General features: G+C 41.1%; 1 protein-coding gene across 1 annotated transcript; it reads right to left on the bottom strand.

Moving 5' to 3' along the window:
- Nucleotides 1-1594: 1594 nt before the first annotated feature.
- On the bottom strand, nucleotides 1595-21597 carry LOC126195704 (probable elastin-binding protein EbpS). The gene is made up of 3 exons (XM_049934333.1): nucleotides 21405-21597; nucleotides 3895-4052; nucleotides 1595-1975 (listed from the first exon to the last, which is right to left on the bottom strand). Exons 1-3 carry the CDS (start codon nucleotides 21595-21597, stop codon nucleotides 1595-1597), a joined length of 732 nt encoding a protein of 243 aa, XP_049790290.1.
- Between the last annotated feature and the right edge of the window lie 4698 nt (nucleotides 21598-26295).

The following is a 26295-nucleotide window of genomic DNA, read 5'->3' as shown; positions in this document are numbered from 1 at the left end:
TTCCTGCTCCGGCGAGAAGACCCTCCAATGTGTGGTGCTTGTGGCGTCCAGGTCACTGTGCGCCACGTTTTGTTGGATTGCATTTTATTTTCTGACCAGCGGGCCGCGGCTGACTTGCCAGCGGACCTGCCAACTCTTTTAGGCAACACTAGGACGAATGTGGTTAAAGTTTTAAAGTTCTGTGCCCTGTCAAATGTTTTTACAAAGATTTTAGGGAGGGGATTTTAACTTGTTTCCTGTGTGACAAGCTCGCCCATATTTTACGTAAGTGGCCAGCCAATGACGATTTCCTGTGTCATTCTTGTTGCTATGTTATCCCTTACCTAAGGTTTTACTTTCTTATGTAGTATTTTCCCTCTTTTCCTGCTTTCTTTTAGTGTGTTTTTCAGTTTTATTAGGTCTCTCCACATTCGTTCCCTTTACTGTGTGTCAGGGCGCTGATGACATCGATGTTGAGCGCCCATAAACCCCAACACACACACACACACACACACACACACACGTTTTGGCACGTTTGTTTGGCACGTTTGTTTGGCACATTTGTTTGGCACATTTGTTTGGCACATTTGTTTGGCACGTTTGTTTGGCACGTTTGTTTGGCACGTTTGTTTGGCACGTTTGTTTGGCACGTTTGTTTGGCACGTTTGTTTGGCACGTTTGTTTGGCACGTTTGTTTGGCACGTTTGTTTGGCACGTTTGTTTGGCACGTTTGTTTGGCACGTTTGTTTGGCACGTTTGTTTGGCACGTTTATTTGGCACGTTTGTTTGGCACGTTTCTTTGGCACGTTTGTTTGGCACGTTTGTTTGGCACGTTTGTTTGGTATGTTTGTTTGACACATTTGTTTGGCACGTTTGTTTGGCTTGTTTCTCTGGCTAGTTTGTCTGGGTCGTTTGTCTGTCTCAATTTTGTCTGTCTCGATTTTGTCTGGCTCGATTTTGTCTGGCTCGATTTTGTCTGGCTCGATTTTGTCTGGCTCGATTTTGTCTGGCTCGATTTTGTCTGGCTCGATTTTGTCTGGCTCGATTTTGTCTGGCTCGTTTTTGTCTGGGTCGTTTTTGTCTGGCTCGTTTTTGTCTGGCTCGTTTTTGTCTGGCTCGTTTTTGTCTGCCTCGTTTTTGTCTGGCTCGTTTTTGTCTGGCTCGTTTTTGTCTGGCTCGTTTAGGTCTGGCTCGTTTAGGTCTGGCTCGTTTAGGTCTGGCTCGTTTAGGTCTGGCTCGTTTAGGTCTGGTTCGTTTAGGTATGGTTCGTTTAGGTATGGTTCGTTTAGGTATGGTTCGTTTAGGTCTGGTTCGTTTAGGTCTGGTTCGTTTAGGTCTGGTTCGTTTAGGTCTGGCTCGTTTAGGTCTGGCTCGTTTAGGTCTGGCTCGTTTAGGTCTGGCTCGTTTAGGTCTGGCTCGTTTAGGTCTGGCTCGTTTAGCTCTGGGTCGTTTAGCTCTGGCTCGTTTAGGTCTGGCTCGTTTAGGTCTGGCTCGTTTAGGTCTGGCTCGTTTAGCTCTCGCTGGTTTAGGTCTGGCTCGTTTAGGTCTGGCTCGTTTAGGTCTGGCTCGTTTAGGTCTGGCTCGTTTAGGTCTGGCTCGTTTAGGTCAGTCTCGTTTAGCTCTGGCTCGATTTTGTCTGGCTCGATTTTGTCTGGCTCGAGTTTGTCTGGCTCGATTTTGTCTGGCTCGATTTTGTCTGGCTCGAGTTTGTCTGGCTCGAGTTTGTCTGGCTCGAGTTTGTCTGGCTCGAGTTTGTCTGGCTCGAGTTTGTCTGGCTCGAGTTTGTCTGGCTCGAGTTTGTCTGGCTCGAGTTTGTCTGGCTCGAGTTTGTCTGGCTCGAGTTTGTCTGGCTCGAGTTTGTCTGGCTCGAGTTTGTCTGGCTCGAGTTTGTCTGGCTCGAGTTTGTCTGGCTCGATTTTGTCTGGCTAGTTTTTGTCTGGCTAGTTTTTGTCTGGCTCGATTTTGTCTGGCTCGATTTTGTCTGGCTCGATTTTGTCTGGCTCGTTTTTTTTTGTCTGGCTCGTTTTTTTTGTCTGGCTCGTTTCTTTTGTCTGGCTCGTTTTTTTTGTCTGGCTCGTTTTTTTTGTCTGGCTCGTTTTTTTTGTCTGGCTCGTTTTTCTGTCTGGCTCGTTTTTCTGTCTGGCTCGTTTTTCTGTCTGGCTCGTTTTTCTGTCTGGCTCGTTTTTCTGTCTGGCTCGTTTTTCTGTCTGGCTCGTTTTTCTGTCTGGCTCGTTTTTCTGTCTGGCTCGTTTTTCTGTCTGGCTCGTTTTTCTGTCTGGCTCGTTTTTTTGGCTGGCTCGTTTTTTTGGCTGGCTCGTTTTTTTGGCTGGCTCGTGTTTTTGGCTGGATCGTTTTTTTGGCTGGATCGTTATTTGGCTGGATCGTTATTTGGCTGGATCGTTTTTTTGGCTGGATCGTTTTTTTGGCTGGATCGTTTTTTGGCTGGATCGTTTTTTTTGGTTGGCTCGTTTTTTTTGCTCATTTTTTTGTTTTGCTTGTATGTCACCATTTTTGGTAGAATCCAAGAAAAATATGATGACAATTCATGCAGTATAGTAGTAGTGTAACTGACTTTTGAGTAAATACTTCCTTAAATGTGAATACCATTAACTGAATATGAGAATTAAGTTTAACATATTCTCCTATATGGTTTGCAAACTACTGCTATTTTCTACAATAAAACATTCCTCAGAATTTACTTAAAATTTGGTTTATTGCCAAAAACTTCGTAATAAACTTTTTAGTTTGTTCACTTGTACTTTAGTAAACTGGGCCCAACATAACAGGCTGTGATGTGGCGTTATCTCGGAAATGTGGCTGCTGAGAATTTCTCTCGATGTGTGCCAATATGAAGTTCAGGACAGCTACACCTCACTTCATGTCGCCAAATAATTCAAACATCTTGAAACTGCCGACCCGCCACCGATCTCGCCCTGGTTTCTGCGTCCTTCAAGAATTTCGAGATCAATGGGATGAAGCTTGATTTCAAGCTTGGAGTGTTCACCGATTTGTGAACCTACGAAAGAAGACAAACAGTATTGTAATAATGATATAATTTGATAAACGTGTTATTTAGTACTAACAATTTAAATTGTAGGAATATAATAATAAAAATGTTTTGTTGCATGAGCTACATTGTCATTTTGTTACTTAATGCAGAAACTACGCCAGCGCCGTAGCTATTCCCACTCGTAATCGGAATTCTTATTTGTCATCGACATTGAGAGATCGGTACTACGTAACATTAACAGTACAGATTTGTAACAGTGAGAAGTTTTTTGGTCTCTCAAAAAAACAGACTGATTTGTAAGAGTGTTTCCTTACTCCTCTCATGCCCCTTAGTCAGCCTGTATAATATGTTGGACAAGGTGGCACTTCTAGTGTATGTGTTGCATCCTACAGCAAAAAATTTAAGTCAATAATTTATTTTGTTAATTGTAACGTCGAAATGCTGTCTCCGGGCACCCGAAAATGATTTGCATCAGAATATCGAAATACAGTACTTCCATTCGAACGTCACAACATTTCCATGAAGGCCTTCCTGAGCGGAATTTGAATTTTTGTAATGTTACAATGTGGTAATGAGTGTGTTAGTGATACAAAACAAGTATTGTATAGGTTATAGGTACGTATCCAACGCTAATAAAATCAAATGTTTGACATACTTACATCATTAATGCTGCTGGCAATCAAGAACCGAACTTGCCAATACGGATCCACCGCATATTTATAGAACACTGGAAGAAGGTGCCAGTATATATCATCGGATAGTTTCTTAGATTTAAACAAGGCGATTAAAAGCTTTGTCGCCTCCAAGCGAAGCCCAATCTGTAACAATTCACGTAGGTTGTAGAAATTGATTTACTGTATGTGTTAGTTGAAGAAAGTATGTGGATAAAAAATATCGTTATGTACCTTATCTTCCAGAAACGTCTCCAAAATAGGCACAAGGTGGGAAGCATAGAATGTGACATCAGCTTCTTCAGCTATACCAGTGAACATAGACAGTGCCATTCTTCTCACTAGCAAATCCTCATCAAGACACAGGCGATGATATATTTCACCTAGGTGTTCTGGAAAAGAAACAAACATGAAAACAATTTGATTTTAGTATGTAATAGTTGGCTACAGAGGTGTAATTTTCGATTAGATTCAAAAATTCTGTTCGTCAAATTTGGTTAATTACCTCTTACTGTGGGAGTAACACGTCCATAAATGGTGCACAGATCCCTGCATGCCAATAGCCGGGACGTACTCCTTTCTTCTGCCACTAACTTTTCTATATTCGCGACAGCGTCCTCATAGATGTGCGCTGTCACGTCACTGCCGTTACTGATCGTTGATTTGTGCTCATATACTTCTCCAAGAGTACACTCATACCAAGTGGGCGCCTGCAAAAAAATGGTCATTAAGAAAAACGAACACTGAAAAACAGATAATATATCAACATCTATTTTCAAGTGTGATAACCCAGATAAATTCTAGATCCTCGAAAAATTGCTCACTGTCATTGACAACACAAACCGGCTTGCCCATTAGAACACAAAAACTCAGTTCCGAGTTTTGTCACAAGTAAGCGTGTGCCCAGATTGCAGAGAAATTTTGCTAATTTTTGTTCTGCTAAGCAGTAACGTGTAATACAATCTGTCATAATGTGTCCAAAAAGGTCCGAAAGATACTCTATTAATCTTTATTGCTGCATAATTTTACAAATTTTTAAACAGACGATTCAGATGCCTCTGATATTCCTATGGACTGTCTGTTACAATGACGGAGCGGTGTCAGGTAGTTCAAATGAAGCGTAGTGAAGACCTTTATCATCGCTTATGCCCTGCTTACTACAATTTTACTGGAAGCTCATCCTGCCGTTTGTTTAGAGCTCTAAGATGTGCGCGTACGTCGGGAGTGCACACGCCTGCACTTTTAGCCTATTCAAGTATGAGAAAGTAATACGAGAGTTACTACTAGCAAATATTTACTTCCGTATTTAATTCTTGATCCTAGTATAGATATACGAGTTAGGGAGATATGACTTTTCACTGTATAGCAAACGTTAACTTGATGTAGTATACAATTAATCACTTTTACCGCAGTATGACTGTTGTTGCGCAAGCGTTGTAACATACCTCTTCAGGTAGCGAGGCACCGCACCAATGCGACATCGCGATGTTCATGCCCGGGTCGCAGATCATCTCGTCATCGTCATCCTCATAGAAGGGCTGCCTACGCCTGAGGAACACCCAGAGGCAGCATCCTCCTTTCTTGCACAGCAAACTCCGGAACAAGCTCCGAAACATCTGTGAAATCAGAGGTATATATCACAAGCTGGGTAATGGCGTAAAATATTGATTTGTGCTATTATGCTGCAGAATACTTTGCCTCATATCAGTACTAAGCAGGCGAGATGAGTGCCGAATCTCTGAGAAATAACTAGAGAGAGCGGCATTGTTTGCCTCTTAGAAATCAGTAACAGAAAATATCGTGATGCAAGTCAGTCGACTGTCATAACTGAATGATCATTCCCATTGTTAATTTGTATACCAAGAAGTGTGCAGATCATAAAGAAACCGTGCGTCTCCTCCTCTAGAAATTTTCTACCTGTGTGCAAGAATAGATACTTCCTAATAAAAAATTAGGGTTGTGTCTATTAATTTGATGTCATTGTCACCTGTAGCGGACGTAAGATTGAAGGTGCTTCAAGTGATTCTGTTTTTACTGTCAACGGCATACGTACATGTTGTAAGAAAAATTATACGTGTTTCTTTTGTTCGATGGCATTACGCATGGAGGGCAGGTACTTAGAACGTTTTAGTCATCAGAGTTTGGTGCAAACATTGCAAGACACCTTTCAACTAAGGTGAGCGTAATTAAACGAGCGTAACGGAAATCCTGACTCGCTGGTAACGATACCTCATGGCGAATACGTACAATCATACCGTTTACATCTAAAATTGACCAAAACTAGAATTATTAAACACAGGTCTGAAACATAAAATTATTTTGTATGACTGTGTCTGGAATTTTTTCACAAATTGAATAATGCTTCCTAATCACTTTCCTGACGGCTGCGAAGATTGCCACCTGTTATAAATCGTGTCAAAAGTATATCATTTTTTATATTTATTGCATTTTTCAGCCTTGGATCACATAAATAAATACCGGTTTCGTCAAATCGTCATCAGATGATTTCTTTAATAAGACGTGAGATGGGAATAGTGAATATCGATGAACTATTCTCAAAATAAAAGTAACTCCCATATAAAGCTATTTGAACGTGAATGAGTTGCGTAGTCAGTCGTCAAAGTACATCGGAAACGGATCGTTGTTATGTGACGTACCGAGATGCGTTTATTCGTGGATGGATGATAACCTGAGTTTGTAATTTAGTTTACTAGTACTTGAGCAACCTCATTTGTCTTTCCGTCCAAACAGATTTTCTGATGAATATTTGTTTGTAACTAGAAACCAGTTATGACGCTGTTTGTTCGACCCCAGACTGAGAAATACAATAGGTTTTGTCCACAGTGCGGTAACGGTTTGATTCCCTTACACAATTCCCATAGAGCTGATAACATTCTTTTCTGTTTCATTTAAAATGCAGAATGAGTTTTCCAGTATAATTAGTTCAGAAATAAATTTATTGTAGTTTGTATCGACGAAGTGCTTATCTTTGATATTGTTGCAAAGGATTACATTTGTTGACTTTCGTCTACTGTAAAATCATGTGTGTTCTTGCTTGTTTACCGTATGTCAACGTCTGTGTGTAGTTTTGAACAACCTTTAACACTGTTCCAGAGTTCGATTATTCTTCATTTTACTGTCTCCAATATACACTAGATGTTGAACAGTCAGCAACTTCCGTACAATTTTGTTTCTAAAACCGATTTGGTTTTACTTCACTCTTTTCTGTTAACTGAAAGATCTGAAAATCGCGGTCCACCTGCTCACTTTGGAATCGTGTGATACTCATAGGTTGATGAAAACAGGCTTTAGAGCTCTTGTGTTAAAATTTCTACTCGGGCGGGATACAGAATATTTGTATTGTTAATATGAATGAAATAATATTTCATTTAACTTCAGAATTAAAAATGTATTATTTTTGGACATCTATATTCATACAAAGACTTGGTGTCTTTCGTGTAAACGCATTATGTTCGTCAGTACGAGAACTAAGTTTTGACAATATTGAATCGGTGTAATATACTGAAACGCTGAAGAAATTTAAATAAGTAATTTTCCCCTTTTTACAAATTCTTTGGGTATTATATTCCTGAAGTTGCTATAAAAACGCAACAGCGTGAGTTATATCAGTCTCTTCCTATTAATTAGTTTTCTCGGAACAATGAAAAAAATTTGAACCCCTGTTTTCGAGAAGTGGTGGTACGGCAGCATGGCTCCGGACAGGGTTTGATACTGCATGACTTAGGTTTCTGCCCTGAAACACAGTTTTCACTTTATCTCCAACTTATTGTAATTAATTCAGTAATTCAAAACACGATTTGAATGTTTACAGAGATGAAGTATCTCTAATATAACAGATGGCGGAATTAAGTTTTAATGTGTTAACACCCTATGACGTGATGATGAGGAAAAGGAAATAACATACCTGTCTAACATATGTGATAGGGGAGATTATTAAGGAAGGGATTGTAATGGTTTGAGCTATGTTTATATACTTACATCCTCTAGAGGAGCAAACCTGTGACATCGTAAAGCAGCTACAGGCTCAGAATGACGTTTTAAGCATGTGTAATACGAAAATAATGTCACACTACCTCCATAACCGCCTCTGTCACAAAACATGACGACAAATTTTTATCGCAGTTAAGTACAAAACTGAAAATAATTCTTATACAGAATCGCAACTAATATATTTTACGTCAGAGACACTCACGATGGCGTAAGGGCTGGTGTCGGGATTAGCATCGTCTAGTGGACACATCTGTATACTTAAGTTCCTTGGTTTGCAGTTGAAATTATGGTACCTGATATATCTTACACTAAATTCCAAATGTGTCCTGAGTCTAAACATGCAACACGAGTGCTTGGCTTTCCCCTTGAATCATAGCCGAGAATTTGCTCTAACATCACAGATAATTGAGACTGTAGTATTTTAAGTGATAGGTAATTAATTGTTAAATTTTCGCACATTCGTATGAGCGTGCATTGTTGGTTTCTACTAATAACTTAGTAGCAAATAGTATTTTATCTATGTGCGATATGGAGCTGAGCTTTCAGAACTGCTTGTCGTGCTTCACCCAAGTCGACCTCGAACAGTTTCTTGTCACACCGTTTAATACCTCAGGTCTATCAGTGAAAATATCTGCTGACCGCCTGGGCAATCAATTAAAAATCGAGAGGTATCTGATGCTTACCTCGCACCAGAAGAGTCTTCACAGGCAATGCAAGAAAAACTTGGCTATGAGAAAATCACTTTCTTCCTTATCCAGCTCTGAGCAAAAATGTCTCTGAGCACTGTGGGACTTAGCATCTGAGGTCATCAGTCCCCTAGAACTTAGAACTACTTAAACCTAACTAACCTAAGGACATCACACACTTGCATGCCCGGGGCAGGATTCGAATCTGTCACCGTGGCATTCACATGGTTCCGGACTACGGCACCTAGAACCTCATGGCCACCGCGGCCGGCTCTGCAACTTGTCACCAGTTCTGCAGATGAACATTGCGCATGAGATCTGTTCACAGGCGTTATATTGGATTATTCAGTTCCCACTCATTCCACCACTAAGGATTGTTTCCAAACTGTATTTGCAACTTTCTTCAGTTTTCCGAAGATTTTTTGTTGCCATACAGAAACCCATTGTTTTTTAACGGAGAGCTCAAATATTTAGGAGCTACATACGGACCTGTGGCAGTCAGGAATTCTTCGATTCATTGAAATACTACCATAGATGTTAAATTTTTAAGCCGTTCATCGAGTCACATATACTTGAATCTCTTCAAGTAGTGGAGAACTGGATCAAAAAAATTAAGTCATCCATTTAAAATAATATGTGTTTCGTTATGTGTCAGAGAAAACTATTTCCAAATTATTATTTGAATGCTGTGTGGTATCTAAGCCATCGTATCCATAAAAAAATTAGGGTTGCTCATTGTAAGCAAGTTCAGTTCTTTCTCACAATACTGAATCTGAATGTTACACGAAAGTGCTTACAAAAACTAAAAAAGTAGTTAACTTTCTACAGCACCTTAGACTATTATTTTCCCATTTTGAATTCCGAATTTCCGAAAACATTGCGGTAATGTGGGTTACGCCAGTCAATTACTTTTCATTAGTTTGATCAAAGAACTAGTGGACTGTCCGGAAACAAATCTACAAAACTGTTAGTACGGCTTGGACACAGGTTTATGGTACTGAATTAGATGCGTTAATATACCAAAATGAAGTTCTTACTTCAGCAATTATACGATATGAATGTACACGTTGATGAATGGCGTCCGATATCAAACGTTGAAGAACTAACTTCCTAGCGTGGCAAAGGTCTGACGTCGTGAGGCAGGATTCGAACCGGCGACCGTAGCTGTCGCGCGGTTCCTGACTGAAGCGATTACAGCCGCTCGATCACAACGGCCGGCTAACACAAGTCACCATACTTAATGACATCAGGTCATAGTAATTGAAACTGGTCTATCAACCGCCTCAGGAAAAAGTTTCAAGCATTTACAATCAGAAAGGAACAGACAAATACCTCAAAAGCTGCCTTTCTACCAGAAAGCATGATGACTAATTTCTGTCTCTCTTCCGAACAAAATGTACAATGTGGCAAAAATACAATCGTTGAAATTCATTCATTTAACTAACAGACCTGTTTACTCAGTTTCTGAGCCAGTAGCAAAAATCATGCAAACTGATGTTACTGTTACTAAATTGTAAATGTGTCGCGAGTCCCAACACGCAAACGGGCTACTGTGGAGTGCTCCCTATATCTTACTCCAAACTTTAGCATAACATAACAACTATCTACGACTCCACAATATTTTAAGCGATAGGTATGTATTTGTCAAATTTTCGTAGATCTGTGTGCGGGCATTGTAAGTTTTTCCTCGTAGCTCATAAGCAAATAGCAAATTATGTACAAGCGACATGTAGTAGGATTTCAGAACTGCGTGTTCTGTATTATGAAACACGGGCTGATGTCGCTTCTCATCACACTGTTTCATAAATCAAGACTATCAGTGAAAATAACTATCGACAGCCTAGGCAGTCAAATAAACAAGAAATATTTGTTGCTTACCTCGCACTAGAAGAGTCTTCACAGGCAAGGCAAGAAGAACTTGGCTACGAGCAAACCGCTCTCTTCGTTAGCTAGCCTCAGACTGTTTCTAGGCAACGGCACACGCTGTTTGCTACAAATACCTATTGTTGGTGTAGTCGCTCGTCGACTATGGTCAGCAGTGCAGAGACGGTCTTTTTAATGCAAAAGTTACAATCAGTGCTCAGTTTTTGCTATTTGGGATGGTAAATTTAATAGCTACAAAACGTTAAATAATGAAAGAGAATTTCCAAGAATTTCACATTGCCAAAGTAGTATTGGCGTGTTTATAATTATTATCATCATCGATGCATCGAGTACGATAATAATGATAGTCGCATCGGGCTTGACAGAATAAACCATTGGTAAAAAAGTCAGTAGTTTTATATATAAGGCAAGTCTTTAACTTTATCTTTTGTTTTCGAATGTCAGTTGACTAAGATTGATAGTTCATTTCTGCGAAATGAAGCAAGAAATGCGACCCATAAAATAACTGAACTAAATTTCTTACAAAACTGGTTGTAATATTTATTGAACATCTCTGTATGACCTAACATATTACTACATGACTTCCATAACAGAATCTTAGTGGAGCTTAATCGGTGATTTTAGCCATTACAGAAGTATATTTTACGGTTATTTAGAAGCAATACATACACAAAAATACTAAAAATTTTAGCGGAATGTAATTCAATCTTACCAGCTATGGCGTAGATTCATCAAATGATATCTACAGTTACCTCTTACGTCCTTGAAAACTCGCATATACTGAGACATATATCGTAAACCTGTTTTAGACTGCGTAGCATAAATCTTTATTTTGCTTATATGCTTAGCCACACTACATTGAGAAGTGATGGGACATTGATAAGTGCATAAATATATGGCTTACCCAAAGTATGTAATGGCGGTGCTGTCATTTGTATTCAGGTGATTCATGTGTCAAAGCTTCCGACATGGTTAATAAACATACTTTGAACGCGGAATGATAAAGCTAAACACATGGAACATTCTGTTTTGAAAATAGTTACGGAATTCCATATTACAAGAACAACGGTGTCAAGGTTGTGGCGAATAGACCAAATTTGACATATTACGTCTTACCACGGACAAAGCAGTGGATGACAGCCTTCACTTAACGACCGATAATAGCGGCCTATATTTGGAGCTGTCAGTAGTAATACACACGCACACGGCGTGGAGCCAGCGCAGAATTCAATGTGGGACCCACGTCGAACGTGTCCGTTAGGTCAGTTAGGCGAAGTGTGGCTCTTGGGATATGGCAGCTGAGACCCAAGGGAGTGCCTTTTGCAAAAGCACGACATCGCTTACGGCCCTCTCCTTTTCATGTGACCATTTCGGTTGCACCCTAGACGACTGTAAAACCGTGGGTTACTCAGATACGTCCGATTTCAGTTGGTAAGAGGTTATGGTAGGGATCGAGTATAGTTCAGACTCCACAAAGCGATGCACCTAATTTGTCAACAAGGCTCTCCACAAGCTTGTTTTAGCTACATAATGTTGTGGGCTGAGTTTACAGAGAATTGACTGGGTCCTCTGGTCGAGCTGAACCGATCATTTACTGGAAATGCTTATGTTCGGCTACTTGGAGACCATTTACAGACATTCGTTGACTTAATATTTTCATGACAATGCGCCATTTCACCGAGCCACAGTTTTTTCCTATTGGTTTAAAGAACATTCTGGAAAATTCGAACGATGTGATCTGACTTAACAGATCTACTTTATTGACAATGTCGATGGAGATAATGAACCACGGTTAGATGAAGCTAAGATCCATCTGCACCTTAGTGCACACATATAATCGCATACTGTCTCTTTCTGTAGTGACGGAACTGGGAAGGAAGCTATGCAGTAATTGTAAATATACATACAAAAGGCGAGTGAAACATAAATCCATGTTCAGCTGAGTAATATTACCGATAAGTATAGCCATCAGACAAAGTGTTATGTAGTACACAGAAATTAGCGAAGTAATTGCTAAATTATCCAAAGTAGTTTACCAAGTATTCTATGACCCTGCACATAATTGGAGATGCCAGTATGATAGGCAGTATCGAAACGTTTGTACACCATATTTGTCTGATGTGAACTGATCAGTACAGTATGTTCACATAAGTTACTAAAAATTCAGATATACATAAATCAGAAAAAGTTTTGCGTCACCTTGGGTACGGAACCTGCACCAAAAATTGGAATATAGATCGAAATAAACATCATTTCTGCCCTTTTTTATTGCTCATGAAAATCGATCATTGTATGTTATACCACCGTACAGCGCGACCTTCAGAGGTGGTGGTCCCGATTGCTGTACACACCAGTACCCCTGATACCCAGTATCATTGACTCTCTCATTGATGCAGGTCTGTATTCGTCGTGGCATACTATCCATAAGTTCATCACGGCACTGTTGGGAAAGGTTGTCCCACTCCTAGGGGGCAGTTCGGCGTAGATCCCTCAGGGTGGTCGGTGCGTCACGTCGTCCTTAAACAGCCATTTTCAATCTATTCCAGGCATGTTCGATAGGGCTTATGTCTGGAGAACATGCTGGCCACTCTAGTCGAGCGATGTCGTTATCTCGACGGAAGTCATTCACAAGACGTACACGATGGGTGGCGCAAATTTTCGTCCATGAAGACAAATGCCTCGCCAATATGCTGCCGGTAAGTCTGCACTATCAATCGGAGGATGGCATTCACGTATCGTACAGCCGTTACAGCACCTCCCATGACCACCAGCGGCGTACGTCGGCCGCACATAATGATACCCCAAAACATCAGGGAACTTCCACCTTGCTGCACTCGCTGGATGGTGTGTCTAAGGTGTTCAACCTTACCGGATTGTCTCCAAACACGTCTCCAACGATTGTCTCGTTGAGGAGAACGTGATGCCAATCCTGAGCAATCCATTAGTCATGTTGTTGGACCACGCTTCATGTTGTCGTGGTTGCAAAGAAGGACCTCGCCATGGACGTCGAGACTGAATTTGCACATCGTCTGTCGAGTACATCTGACAGGAAAAGGACGTTGAGGAGTGACAATCTAGCAACACTATAACCACATGTATGCTGACAAACTCTTCCATCACATATCAGTTACGCTGTGAAGTTGGTGCATTAAATAGTGTTTTTGGTTAGCATGCAAGAGGGCGAGGTTTCGATCCTAAGTTGAAGCATATGTGTTTATTTGGTAAATGTAGTCCCGGTAGTACGGTATCTGGCATGTTAATCGTCAACAGCGATTGCAGTGTGCTCTCTAGGAAACATTTACACTTACACACTACAATCGTAGATATGGAAGACTTGTCAGCTTTGGCAGAAGTCTTTTCCACATAATGGGCGTGAATTTATTCGCACCACTTCATCTACTAGATGCGAAACCGGTTTTCTCTGTACTCTCCTCCAGCGGTGCCATAGATCAGTTCCACCTATTACTTGCCTCGTTCAGATCCATCACATTTCGTTAGGGCTATACGTTACCAGTAGGACTAGCAACGTGCTTTGTGAATAATCTCCGAACTCGGTTACTATTTGTATGTGCAATCACCATGGGCCCACTAATTATACCTTTCAGTATTTTGTCTGGTAACCACATGCTGTTTAGTACGTATCTCAATTCATTATTATTATTATTATTATTATTATTGTTCTATCCGCAGGATTGTGGAAACATCACGTCTATCACGTCTATTACCGTTAGGGAAACAGTGTAATTGGAAACCGAACACTTCACACTTACATACAGTTCTGCATGATTCATCCCGACACCGCTATCACAGGAGTACTGTGCATTAGGTGGAGTAGAGCACAGGACTGACAGCGTATTTATACTGTGTGCGCTGTCCACCTGACAGGGACTAGTTGCGAGTGGTGTAACACGTTCGTGACAGACTCCAGTGTATATGAAAAAACATTTTTTAATTGTATCATTGTAAACCTCTAAATCTCTGTGGCAGACATATGGCATAGACAAACGATGAACATGTGGATATGCTTCTGATCCTTGGTGAATCTAATAAACGGGCTGGTGTTGCCATTCCTGAATTTGCGGCCGCAGTCGACACCATCCAGATAAAAATGGGTTTTGCCATCTGGAGGTGTGCCTTCGGGAGCCAGGTCCTCTCCTTCCACCATCGGGTGACAGACGTGTGCGCGGACTCGACGTTCTCCAGCTACTGAGGAAGCTATACTGGAGGTCATACACCAAGAACCTCAGTGAAGTACACGTAGCGTAGCAAGGCAGTTGCGTGTCTTACAAAACACGGTCGTTAACATGCTGCACTAGTATGGGCTGCACCCCTAACATTGTGCTTTCACACAACACTTGCATCCTGCACATCGGCATCAGAGGATGCAAATCGCCAGCCGATGTGGCGGAGCGTATCTAGGCGCTTCAGTCTGGAACCGCGTGACCGCTACGATTGAAAGTTCGAATCCTGCCTCGAGCATGGGTTAGGTTAGTTAGGTTTAAGTAGTTCTTAGTTCTAGGGGACTGATGACCTCAGATGTTAAGTCCCATAGTGCTCCGAGACATTTGGGCCATTTGGATACAATTCTGTGAATGGTTCCAACAACAACAGGAAGCCAACTATGACTTTGTGAACACTGTAATGTGATTTGATGAACCAGCATTCACTCGTGAGGGTGTCTTCAATATGCACAATTCCCACCATTGGTGTGAGGTTAACCCACACGTCACGCACGTCTGTGGATATCAAGATATCAAGTTCGCTTTGGTATCAACGTCTGTTCCAAAATATTGGGCGACAGGCGGTTGGGCCCCTACATGTTTCCTAACTGGTTGGCTGCACGAAGGTATCATTCATTCTTCTCAAACTATATGCCTGATGAGCTGGAAGATTTTCCAGTGCATGTTCAGCGGAGGATAAGGTTCCAGGATGATCGTGCACTTCCACATTCTGGAATTAATGTGTGACAGTATTTGGACAGAACATTTCCAGGGAAGTGGCTTGGACGTGGAGGTCCAGCTGTATGGCCACCGCTTTCGTCTAACCTAAATCTCCTGGATTTCTACCTGTGGGGACACCTGTAGCAGCACATGTACTCTACTCTGCCGACGAATATGGAATAATTGGTAGTGCGTGTTCATGCTTCTCTTGTTACTTTGGATGCACCTTTGGTGCGAAGGGCCCAGATCTGTATGATGTGGCGAGTTGCAGAATATTTGGACGCGGAGGGAGGTCGGTTTGAGCACCTGTTGTTCTGAGGACAATGTATTTTGTTGTGAGGGTCATGTGTTCAGAAATATGGACATTATTATTGTCACTGGTTGCTAATTGTCGAGCGCTCATATTACAACTAGTACAAATGACAAGTAGATTTTGTGTTATTGTACTGTATTGTTACCTTTAGAATTTAGAAACTGATATTGTTTCTGTAGTCATTCTGTCCAATGAAAGATCATTTGCTCCAACTGTCTGTTTCTTATTTGTCTAACAATGTATTTGTTATGTTCAGCGTTACAAAATGTCGTAAATTTAGGATACTCACCACCTAAGAAATAGTGTATATTATGGAGTAAAGTGGCAGAATGAAATTATCGAATAATATATATATATATATATATATATATATATATATATACGCCCCAACCGAGGAAAGAACCCGACCTATTGCGTGCTAACCAAGAACGTTACACACTGCACCAACTGCACAGTACAACAGATTTGTGCTGCCAGAAGTAGTCACCATACATGTGGTTACAGTGTTGCCACATTCCCCCTCTTTAACATCTTTATCTGCCCGATGTACTCGCCACACGAAATTTTGGGACAGACATTTTTTATCGCTGGCATGTGAGGAGTCGTGCTGCGAATCCCGAGTGCGCTAGTTACCCTTCACCCTGTATATTACGATGTTTTACGAATACGTTTAGTAGCTTCAATTTTTATTTTCCAACAGTATCTTTCAGGGTTCGTCGATAATTCCGGGAGACACATCTTCTGTTTCCGTTACGCTGGAAAGAAACGAAGAATTCTTAATTCTGAGACAAAGCAATGTCAAATGAAGCTTTATATTCCAGTAACGAAAATGATTCTACATAAAAATAGTGCGGACACCTCTTAACAACTTCGCGCACTGCAGACAGGGAAAACATTCGAAGGGTTACAGTCTGGACTAAATGTACGAGCTGGGTCTGAGAAGCACAGGATATAGTCGCAGAAACTGAAGGCGGTAAGAGTTACAAACAAAGTATCTTTGGTTCAACTGGCTCTGAGCACTATGGGACTTTACATCTGTGGTCATCAGTCCCCTAGAACTTAGAATTACGTAAACCTAACTAACCTAAGGACATCACATATATCCATGCCCGAGGCAGGAATCGAACCTGCGACCGTAGCAGTCGCGCGGTTCCGCTAGACCACCGCGGCCGGCCAAAGTAACTTTACTGGCCTTTATAATTACTACCATCAGCTGCAATACACGCTGTTGGATACTGTCCCCAAACGCTTCTTGTTGAATCTTTGGGAGCCGCAAGCCCAGGCATTGATGGATAACCGCCAGTGTTGCATATAATCGTTAACAATAGCGCATATATTGTATTTGCTTATTTTCAGCTCCTTTGCTCTCATTCTCAAACGCAGCCACAGATAATCCGAAAGCACCCGTGCATTCGTACCACTGCAAAATGGAGCAACACATTCACTTGAAGTAGTGTGTAAAACTAGAAAATGGTTCAAATGGCTCTGAGCACTATGCGACTTAACTGCTGAGGTCATCAGTCGCCTAGGACTTAGAACTAATTAAACTTAACTAACCTAAGGACATCACACACATCCATGCCCGAAGCAGGATTCGAACCTGGCTCCAGACTGTAGCGTCTAGAACCGCACGGCCACTCCGGCCGGACTTTTAAAACTAGAGAAAGAGTCAACAGAGACATGGAATGTTGGTACAAATGTACGATGTTGGAGCAGTGAGAGAAAAGTTTGTGTCTGAGTAGTCTAAACGCATCAGAGACTGAAAGGACCGTGTCGACGATGAGCCGCGTGCGAATTGACAAGAAGTATCCCAAATGACATCGAACGAGTGCGATGGATGCTTACTGAGTTTCGGCCGCTATCCTTGAGAATGAGAGTTGAAGATTTGAAAAGAGAATGTAAGCAATGTATTCACGAGTTTTCACAAACTTGTGACCATGGTGCTTATAGCGATTCTGCAAGGACAGTTTCCAACAGCATTAAAAACGACGTCAGATAGGCGTTGTAACTAGTGGTGATAATTTTGAAGGCCAGGAAGGGCATTAGACCTGTAACTGTTGTTCCTTTTATTTTTCTAAGACCTTCAGTGAACTTTCCAGACTTCGTATGAACCACCATGGAAAATAAAAAATTATCAGTCAAGCTGCAGCTACGTACCTGTATCGTAGTGGTCACTTAGTGGACATGTATCAGGTGTAAGGAATGTACTTACTGCTGCGATATGACATCAATATTTTGCATGAAACAGTTAATTTGTTTTCTACTTCATTACCCAGTACAGAATTTGTAATTATCATATTTATGAGAAATGAAACACTTTAATCTCGTTCATACTCTATTTCTGTGAAACAAAACGAAATTGTCGACTTCAGTTTTATGTGGCCCTGGTTTACTTTTCGGTGTGCTACTTACAAACATGCTGAAGCCGAATCCAAGATGGTGCTCCTAATGTATACTGGCCCATCATGCATGGTTGTGTACTAAGTTTAAAATCATGAAACATAAAAAAAAGGAAATCTCACATATGTAAGTCAGAATCGTGTTATTTCAGATTGAGATTCACTTATATTCAGTTCAAAAATTTGTTACTGAGAGCACTCGAATTTAAAAACCTTGCTACCACAGCTGCGCAAAGTTTAAAGTTTGACTGCTCTCATGTTGAAATCTAAACTGTTCTTCTGTGTTGTCACCATTAAAACAATCGCCATCCTGTCTTTGGAACTGAATCGTTTTAAGTCCACTTGCGCTAACCTTAACACTAGCAATATCAGTTAGATTCAATAATTCTGTTAGCAAGCCAGGTCACTCGATGATAGGCACCGCTATTGACATTGCGTAGGCAACAAAAGTAAATATGTCCAGGGAGGGCTTCTAGGGGTGGACTCCGCAGATGGGCGCTGCTCGTTCACAGCTGGTGACGGATGAAAACTCGTGTTGTCCCTCCGCAGCAGACGGCAGGTGGCTTCGTCTAGGAGGCTGGGGACTTAACTGGAGTTCGAATGCATCGGAACAGTGGCGACTTCTGTGTCGACATCCCATTCACCACATAAACTGTAAGCGGTGATGGTGGGTCTGCGGAGGGAGTACCCCATGCAAACTGCTGTCCCCACAATAAAGAATAACTAAGATGCTATAATCCACATGTTTTACTTATTTATTTATTCGAAAAATGATTTTGGAGGATACAATAAGTCAACGTCGGTCTTGCTTCTTTGTGTTTTATTTTCTTTGGTCTCAGAGATCGATATCCCTTAGAGAGTGTCGTTTCTTTTCTCCCTGAATCCACTTCCTTTCCTTTTCTGACCTCGTTCTTTCCTAAAATCAAGATTTTATGTTGCTTCTCTTAAAAGTATTCTGTTATTTATTAGGTCATTTATAATCCGTGTGTTTTCCACGTGTTTCTCAATTTCGGTGAACCATGTGTGTTTGAATTAGTAGTTTTTTAGTAAATTGGAAATCTGTAGTCTTCTATTCCACATTGTATCAGATGTCTTCTCCATTTTCATATGGAGCTGTCTACATGTCTGTGTTAAGAAGACGACACCTCTATAATAGTTGGGATCAGTTTTCTTTCCATCTTTATGTGGTGTCTGTATTAATGCCGTTGTCGATTCTCATGGTAAGCTGTTTATCCAAATTTCATTAATGATTTCTGTTAGACATAGAATAATGTTGTCACTAGAGGTTTCCTGTAAATCAACAGCTATACTGTTTTCACCTGACGTTTTGTTATTTTTGCCTTGCTTTTATGATTTCTCTGATTTTCTCTAATGTTGGTAGCTACGAGTCTGGTTGTATTTGGATTACGTTATCAAAATAAATGTCTCCTTTCCGTGGATGGCAGTTGTTTATTTCTTTGAAGTAACCTGCGGTCCTCAGTGTCAGTATATACAATTTTCGGTGTTCTTGTTTCTATGAACTGTAAATTTGGTGATGTGTATTTCATTAAATTGCTTTTCATTGTTTTATAAAAGTTCGTTTTGTTGTTCAGTTTAAAGTGTGACTCAGTCGACGCTAGCTTATCTTTTATATGTTGTACTGTGATCGTTCTGAGACCTTATAACGCATGTTTAGCTGCTTCTATGAAATTTTTCCTCTTCCTGTGACTTTCGTTACCGTTCCAGACATTCAGAGCTTGTTGTCTCCCCGTAGTTAGCTCATCATCATAAAGTTTCCATTTCTTTTTAAAAGGGATAATTTCTTCTGCAGGCTCAGTAATGTCTTTTCTGAGTTGTTCCCAAAATTTAGGTACTCTTTTTCCCAACTTCATTTAGTAATAATCCTCATAATCTACTAACAGTGTGGAAAGAATTCATGTTACTTCTGAGTAGTTTGCAGAGACACTGGAGATAGGTTTATAGAGTGACAATATTTACTGAACTGCATTGCATCTAACCTGTGTATTATTTTAGTTTGGGGAATTACTTACAATCAAGGTGAATGAGGTCACTACGCATAGAATCTAAGCATGCCCTAAAAGTCTGAGGAAGAGCTTTCGCATACCCTTGTCACCGCCTTTTACTGCGCCATAATTGTTCACCCAATGCCCATTCCCTTGTTTCAGTCATATATTCCTTCTTACAGCAATACAGTGTAGCTCCATCCTTTCATGAGCTAGTTTTAAATTATTTCAGTGCATTTCCAATCAGTACAAATCCGTACAGCGTCTCTCTCATCCTCGTGCAGGCCGATTAACGACCACAAATGCCGGATAGGGTGTTAGGTTTAAAGGCAATCACAAGACTAACAGGTGTCGCCTTGTGCTCTTCGTTTACCACCCTATTAAAGGCATACTCCCTCCACGAAAATGGAGTATCCAGTATAGCAAGGTCGCTATGATGGGACGCAATCAAAGCTACTCCGAAGTTGTAATTGACACATTCCGCAAAGGAATGGTTCAGGTAATGTGGTGCAGTGGTACTGTGCGCAACCACCACTTACAAACAGGAAGTGCCAAGGGCAGCAGACGTAAACACCGATGCATTACGGGAAATGTACATTAAACCTGTTTTCTTTGACACCTACGTTATGTAACAGTGTGCAATATATTTCCAAGATGACTTTGTTAATGGAGTTATGATCACTTGCAATATTGTGGAACTTGAAAATCACCAGAGCTCAAAATCATGACCGTACACTACCGTAAACGATCTCGACTGTCAAATGGCGGAAATTTTATTCAAAAGTTATAGCAAGTATTTTAAGCTGTGTTCATAAACGGGGAGCGCTGTTTATGTACAAGAAGAATTTTTTGTGGTATTGAGGTTTAATATCATACATGTCACAGCAGTATTTTGCATTCACCTACGATTGAATATTCATAAATTTTTCTTCTTGCATTTATTCTGTTATAAAGTCTCATAAATTGATTGATCCTACCCACGCAGTCGGTAACGGCAGGGCTGCTCTAGCCCTCAGTGGTTAGTTCACTGGACTCGCATTCGTGAGGACGACGGTTCAAACCCGTCACTAGACATCGTCATTTAGATTTCCCGTGATTTCTCTAAACCGTTTCAGGCAAATGCCGGGATGACTCTTTCGAAACAGCACGGTCGATTTCCTTTCCCATCCTCCCCTAAATCGAGATTTTGCTCCGTCTCTTATGAGCTTCTTCTCGACGGGACGTTAAACGCTAACCTCCTCTCCCTTTTCCTCCCACCCACTGCTCTGGCGATCGTGGTATGGCCAGAGATCGTGGTTGGTGTTGTTTCAGCCTCATCAGCGCTGCTCAGAACCTAGCCATGGTGGACCGACATGGAAGGAGTTAATCAGCAGCACCGAGTGGTAGTGAAATCATTTGGATTGTAGCGCCGCCACCACAGTTTCAGTCAGGATTATGATTTCTGCGCTGCTGTTCAAAGTTAGTGCCCCTTTGTGTGTCACAAGGGCATAGGCAAGTCTGGGTCTTACTTGTATTGGATTTCAGCTGATTTTTATTGTAATAGTTGGTGAGATTTTCCAGGTTCTCAGCTAGTATTTCCTCAATACCCTTGTAGTTTAATGCCTGAACTGCTGTTGCCCGATCATCAGCATAAATGAAAGATCTTGACCGGAGACTAATAGGCTGCGCATTTGTATAAGAAGGCTGACTTGCGAAGCCCATTTTTGTAGACGCCATCTGCTCTTGTGACCCTGGAACTCAACAAAATATCTTCTGTTAAATACAAGTGAACCGATTTGAGTACAGCAGTGAGTTGAGGGCTTCTTCTTCTTTTTTCTTTTTTCAGCAAAGAGTTTTCTGAGGTTGATGGTATCATATGCTACCGACAAATCTATAAACACCACCCCTGTGGCTAGTGCAACAGAGAAATTGGCCGATAGCACTTAGGATCTTATGGGTCCTTACCAGGCTTAAGAATTACAATTACTTTTGCCTGCCTCCATATTTTAGCGATACGTCCAGTTGCCCAACAGCAGTTCATAAACTCCAACAGCTACAATTTAGAGCGAACACCAAGATGTATCAGCTGTTCATTTCTCGTATCATCTATACCTGGGGCCTTCCCAGTCTTTAAACTTTTCGCTGCGGTCGTAGGTTCGAATCCTGCCTCGGGCATGGATGTCTGTGATGTCTTTAGGTTAGTTAGGTTTAAGTAGTTCTAAGTTCTAGGGGACTGATGACCAAAGATGTTAAGTCCCATAGTGCTCAGAGCCATTTGAACCATTTTTTTTAAACTTTTGATTGCTTCGTTTAGTTCTGATAATGTAAATGTGTGATCGAGTGTTGCATTTATTTGTTCCTGGGAGGCATTTAGTTTTCTCGCAAACCCTTTCCTCAGTCTGTTTTCCACTTTACCGTTTTTCAGCAACTGGCAGGCTATTTGGTTTGCTGTAATGCCAAAACAGCCTGGTGTACCTGCAGATACACTATCTACCTTTTTGAGCAGTCTCCACACTTTCCGACTACTGTGGGTCATGTTAATGATTTCTACAGTGTGTTGCCACTTATGTCTTCTATTTTCAATCATTGTTGTTATAACTTCTTCGTCCGCCTCCATTGTTTCTGGAGACATCTCAGTACATTTCGTATTTCTCTTTTGTCTCTTCGCTGTAGCCTGAAATGTACGATTTTCTACATCCTCTCGGTGTACTCTGTCGCGCACAGTATTTTAAAGCCATAGCACACTCACTGTAGGTTTCTGGTAGAGGTTGAAGAAATGAAAGTTTGTTGTCCACTCCTTTTCAGGAAGCTTCCCAGTTAGCTATTTGGAAATTAAACCTATTTAGAATGGGAAACACTTTTGGTTGTATCACTGGATTGATTTTGCAGAGTATTGGCCGGTGCTGGGACTTCGGCATGCGATTCAATACCAACTTTTGGCTTACGTTAGTAAGAGTATTGCTAGTGAAACGTATATCTGGATTATAGCCTCTTTTCCATCTGCCGTTGTTGAATGATGGAGGCAGTTTTGGATCGTGGATTAAATGGAGCTTCTTGTTTTTAGCCCACTGTTCCAATGGTTCCCATCTTCTTTAGTTTGTGTACGTCCCCAGGCCACATTGCGGCTGTTGAAGTCTCTCATTATTACGTCGGATATATCCTTGCTCTTCGCCAGGGATGTAACTGATCTGATATGGTATGTTGGGCGGCTTATATACAGAATGGATGTTTGTTACCCAGACTTACATAGACTATGTCTACGCTATTCTGGTCATTAGTTCTGACTTGTGTGATTTTGAGAAAGTTCTTGACGAAAATTGCACTTCCGTAGTGGTTAGTGGGAATCACTTTGATTAGCTGCCTTGTGGAGTCTGGTCCTCTGTGTGTTCCCTGGAGGCACAGAACATCGCACCTATAATCCTTCTACTTATTTGAAATAAGATTTTGTTTTGCATATGACAGTCCTTCTGTGTTCAATGAGAAAATTGCCAGTGTTGGCTCTCAAAGGAGCCTTTTGCGATCTCTCGTTTTCCGCACTCTCAAGAGGTTTGTAGTCACTGGGTAGAAAGATTAGCCAGCCAGATGCCATTGCCCAGGGGACGCCCAAATGGAAATTTCTCACACTTCTTGGAGGATCTTTCTCTGTCCCCCAGCAGACTACTACTTTAATATTCCAGACAGAATATTAAAGTAGTATTTAAAAAAGCATGAATTCAATACAATAGTTTTGGACAATGGTTTACCAAGCATTTCAAGACACAGCTGAAAACAACAGCTAGCGAAATGTTAGTATTTGGTGCTTGCCTGTGTGTCAAACTATCGATTATATCGTATTAGATTGTAGGTTAATGTATGCAACTTTTATTTAAGTTACTAGCCATTCCAAAAAAGACCAAAGCAGAGAGATACTTTGAAATGAGGATAGTACTTACATCTCAAATAATTTCCAACTCACATACTTGGCCCTATATTGCGTTCAAAACTTTTGTCTTGCTTCATCATAATTTGTTCCTTCCATTTGTTTTCGTTCCTTTCTCCCCCTGAACCTTCAGTTTTCATAAAATGCAAGAGAGGTGTTGTGAAACTTATGTTTCACTTTATCTTGGTTCAGCATTTGTTAAAGTCTACTTAGCTATCCCTGAGCGCGATGAGAAAATTCTCACGACCACGGTATTTCAAAGTAAAAATTAGTCGATCTGCGATAATTTACATTCAGTGGTAATGTTTCAGAGGATCAAAAACCGTTGTTAGAGTAGCATTAGAACTTGATTATGGCATTTATGCCATTCATTGCTGTGTACCATATACATCGATGTCTTTAGAGAATAGTGTCAATATAGCGGCGGTGTGGAATATCTTCTGCGGAGGGTGGCTGGCACGCGAGGTGGGGACAATTGGCAGACGACGGTTGGAGTGGGACCAGATGTGCGCTCTGAATGTAAACACCTGAGGCGCTGCATGACCGCAGGTATAATGCGGTGGCAATGGATGTTTACGCTTTTGGCTGTGCAGTGCCGCTAGCGGCAGCCGAGACTGGGAACTGCGTTCTTGTGACTCTTAAGTTTGAATTAAGGATCCTTGAGCAGACGCGCTGTGGACTCGTTCACGATTGCGATTTCTGCTTACTGGCGGAGCTGTGTTTTAGTCAGTGTCTAATAACTCAGCGTTCACCAGGTAACATTTTTGTGTACACTGAATATAGAAGGAGCGTATGCTTTAGTGGCATTTTACGAATTATTAATTTGTTTTGCTGTTGTAACATGTTCATAATTGTAGCGAGCAGATATATTGTCTTTGTATGTGTGTAGCGATGATACTGTGTGGGACAGAACACTTGTTGTAGTACTGTTCAGCTTCTTTCTTGTGTGTAACTCGTGTCGTAAGTTTCAGACATAAACGGCATCAAGTTTCTGAATCATCAGATCCTTGGGTGGCACAAACGAATGGTTTTTCTCATTGTACACTCGGGGCTTTTTATCTGTCGTGGCTACCACTATCTCAAAAGGTGAATGTTCGTTTGCTATTTAATATCAATTAATTGTATATGTTAAGGCTAGTTCTTAGTAAGTTTTAGGGAAAGCCACTAGCCGATTTGTGAGAGTGATATGTGTTACCATGCGGGGCTTTGTTTTCATACGTAGGCGCCACACAATCATGATTATTGAATGTGTTCACTGTCCATGTCATTACTTGTTTGTGTTGAGGCACAGTTTCTTTCACAAGACTTATTAACTTTTTGTTGCGTTTCATTCATTTCAAAGGGTGGAACGCCACAAATTTGTTTATCTTGTGTTGCGCTCACCTACTGAAAACTGTCTATGTCAGAAGCAGTAATCCATTACTATATGCCTGTAACCAATACTGTTGTTACTTATAGTATTGGGACACTTACTTTTGTCAAGCTGAAAACTGGCTGTTGGTCGCTGCTGTTAATAAGGTGGTGTTGTTGTAGCGGTCTTCAGTACTCAGATTGATTTCATGTAGCTCTCCATTCTACTCTATTCTATGCAGACATCACCTCCTAATAGCTACTGTTACATGCATCCTTCTTATCTGCTTAGTGTATTCATATCTTGGTGACCGAACGAGGTGGCGCAGTGGTTAGACACTGGACTCGCATTCGGGAGGACGACGGTTCAATCCCGCGTCCGGCCATCCTGATTTAGGTTTTCCGTGATTTCCCTAAATCACTCCAGGCAAATGCCGGGATGGTTCCTCTGAAAGGGCACGGCCGACTTCCTTCCCCATCCTTCCCTAATCCGATGAGACCGATGACCACGCCGTCTGGTCTCCTTCCCCAAAAATAACCAATAACCAATAACCATATCTTGGTCACTCTCTAACATTTGGCCCTCCACGCATCCCTCCAATATCAAATTGGAGATCCCTTGGTGCCTCAGAATGTATCCTATCAACCGATCGCTTCTTTAAGTCAAGTTGTGCCACATATTCCTCTTATACCAAATTTTATTCAGTACTTCCTCATTAGTTACGTGATCTACCCATCTAATCTTCAGCATTCTGCTGTAGCACCACATTTCAAAAGCTTCTATTCTCTTCTTGTCTAATCTGTTTATCGTCCATGTTCCACTTCCATACGTGGCCACACTCCATACAAATACTTTCAGATAGGACTTCCTAACATTTAAATCTATACGCGATATTCTCTTCTTTAGAAACTCATTCCGTGCGTTAGCCAGTCTACATTATGTATCCTATCTACTTCGACCATCATCAGTTATTTTGCTTCCCAAATACCGAAACTTATGTATTATTTTAAGTGTCTCATTTCCTAATCTAATGCCCTCAGCTTCAGCTGACGTAACTCGACTGCACTCCATTATCTTTGTTTAGCTTTTGTTGATACTCATTTTATATCCTCCTTTGAAAACACTTAATTCCTTCTCCATGGATCTTAAT

This window comes from Schistocerca nitens, chromosome 7, assembly GCF_023898315.1.
Source record: "Schistocerca nitens isolate TAMUIC-IGC-003100 chromosome 7, iqSchNite1.1, whole genome shotgun sequence".
NCBI classification, from domain to species: Eukaryota; Metazoa; Arthropoda; class Insecta; order Orthoptera; family Acrididae; genus Schistocerca; species Schistocerca nitens.
The sequence above is the reverse complement of the archived record's forward strand: the minus strand, read 5'-3'. Positions and strand labels throughout refer to the sequence as shown.

Bases quoted from the DNA above. Each gene is read 5' to 3' on its own strand.
- LOC126195704 (XM_049934333.1), bottom strand. From the start codon at position 21,597: ATGGGCTTCGCAAGTCAGCCTTCTTATACAAATGCGCAGCCTATTAGT. The intron at 4,053-21,404 runs GTAAGACCCAGA...TTTCTTTTCCAG, and splicing joins TCAGCTGAAATCCAATACAA to AACACCTAGGTGAAATATAT. The intron at 1,976-3,894 runs GTACATAACGAT...AAAACGAGCCAG, and splicing joins AGACGTTTCTGGAAGATAAG to ACAAAATCGAGCCAGACAAA.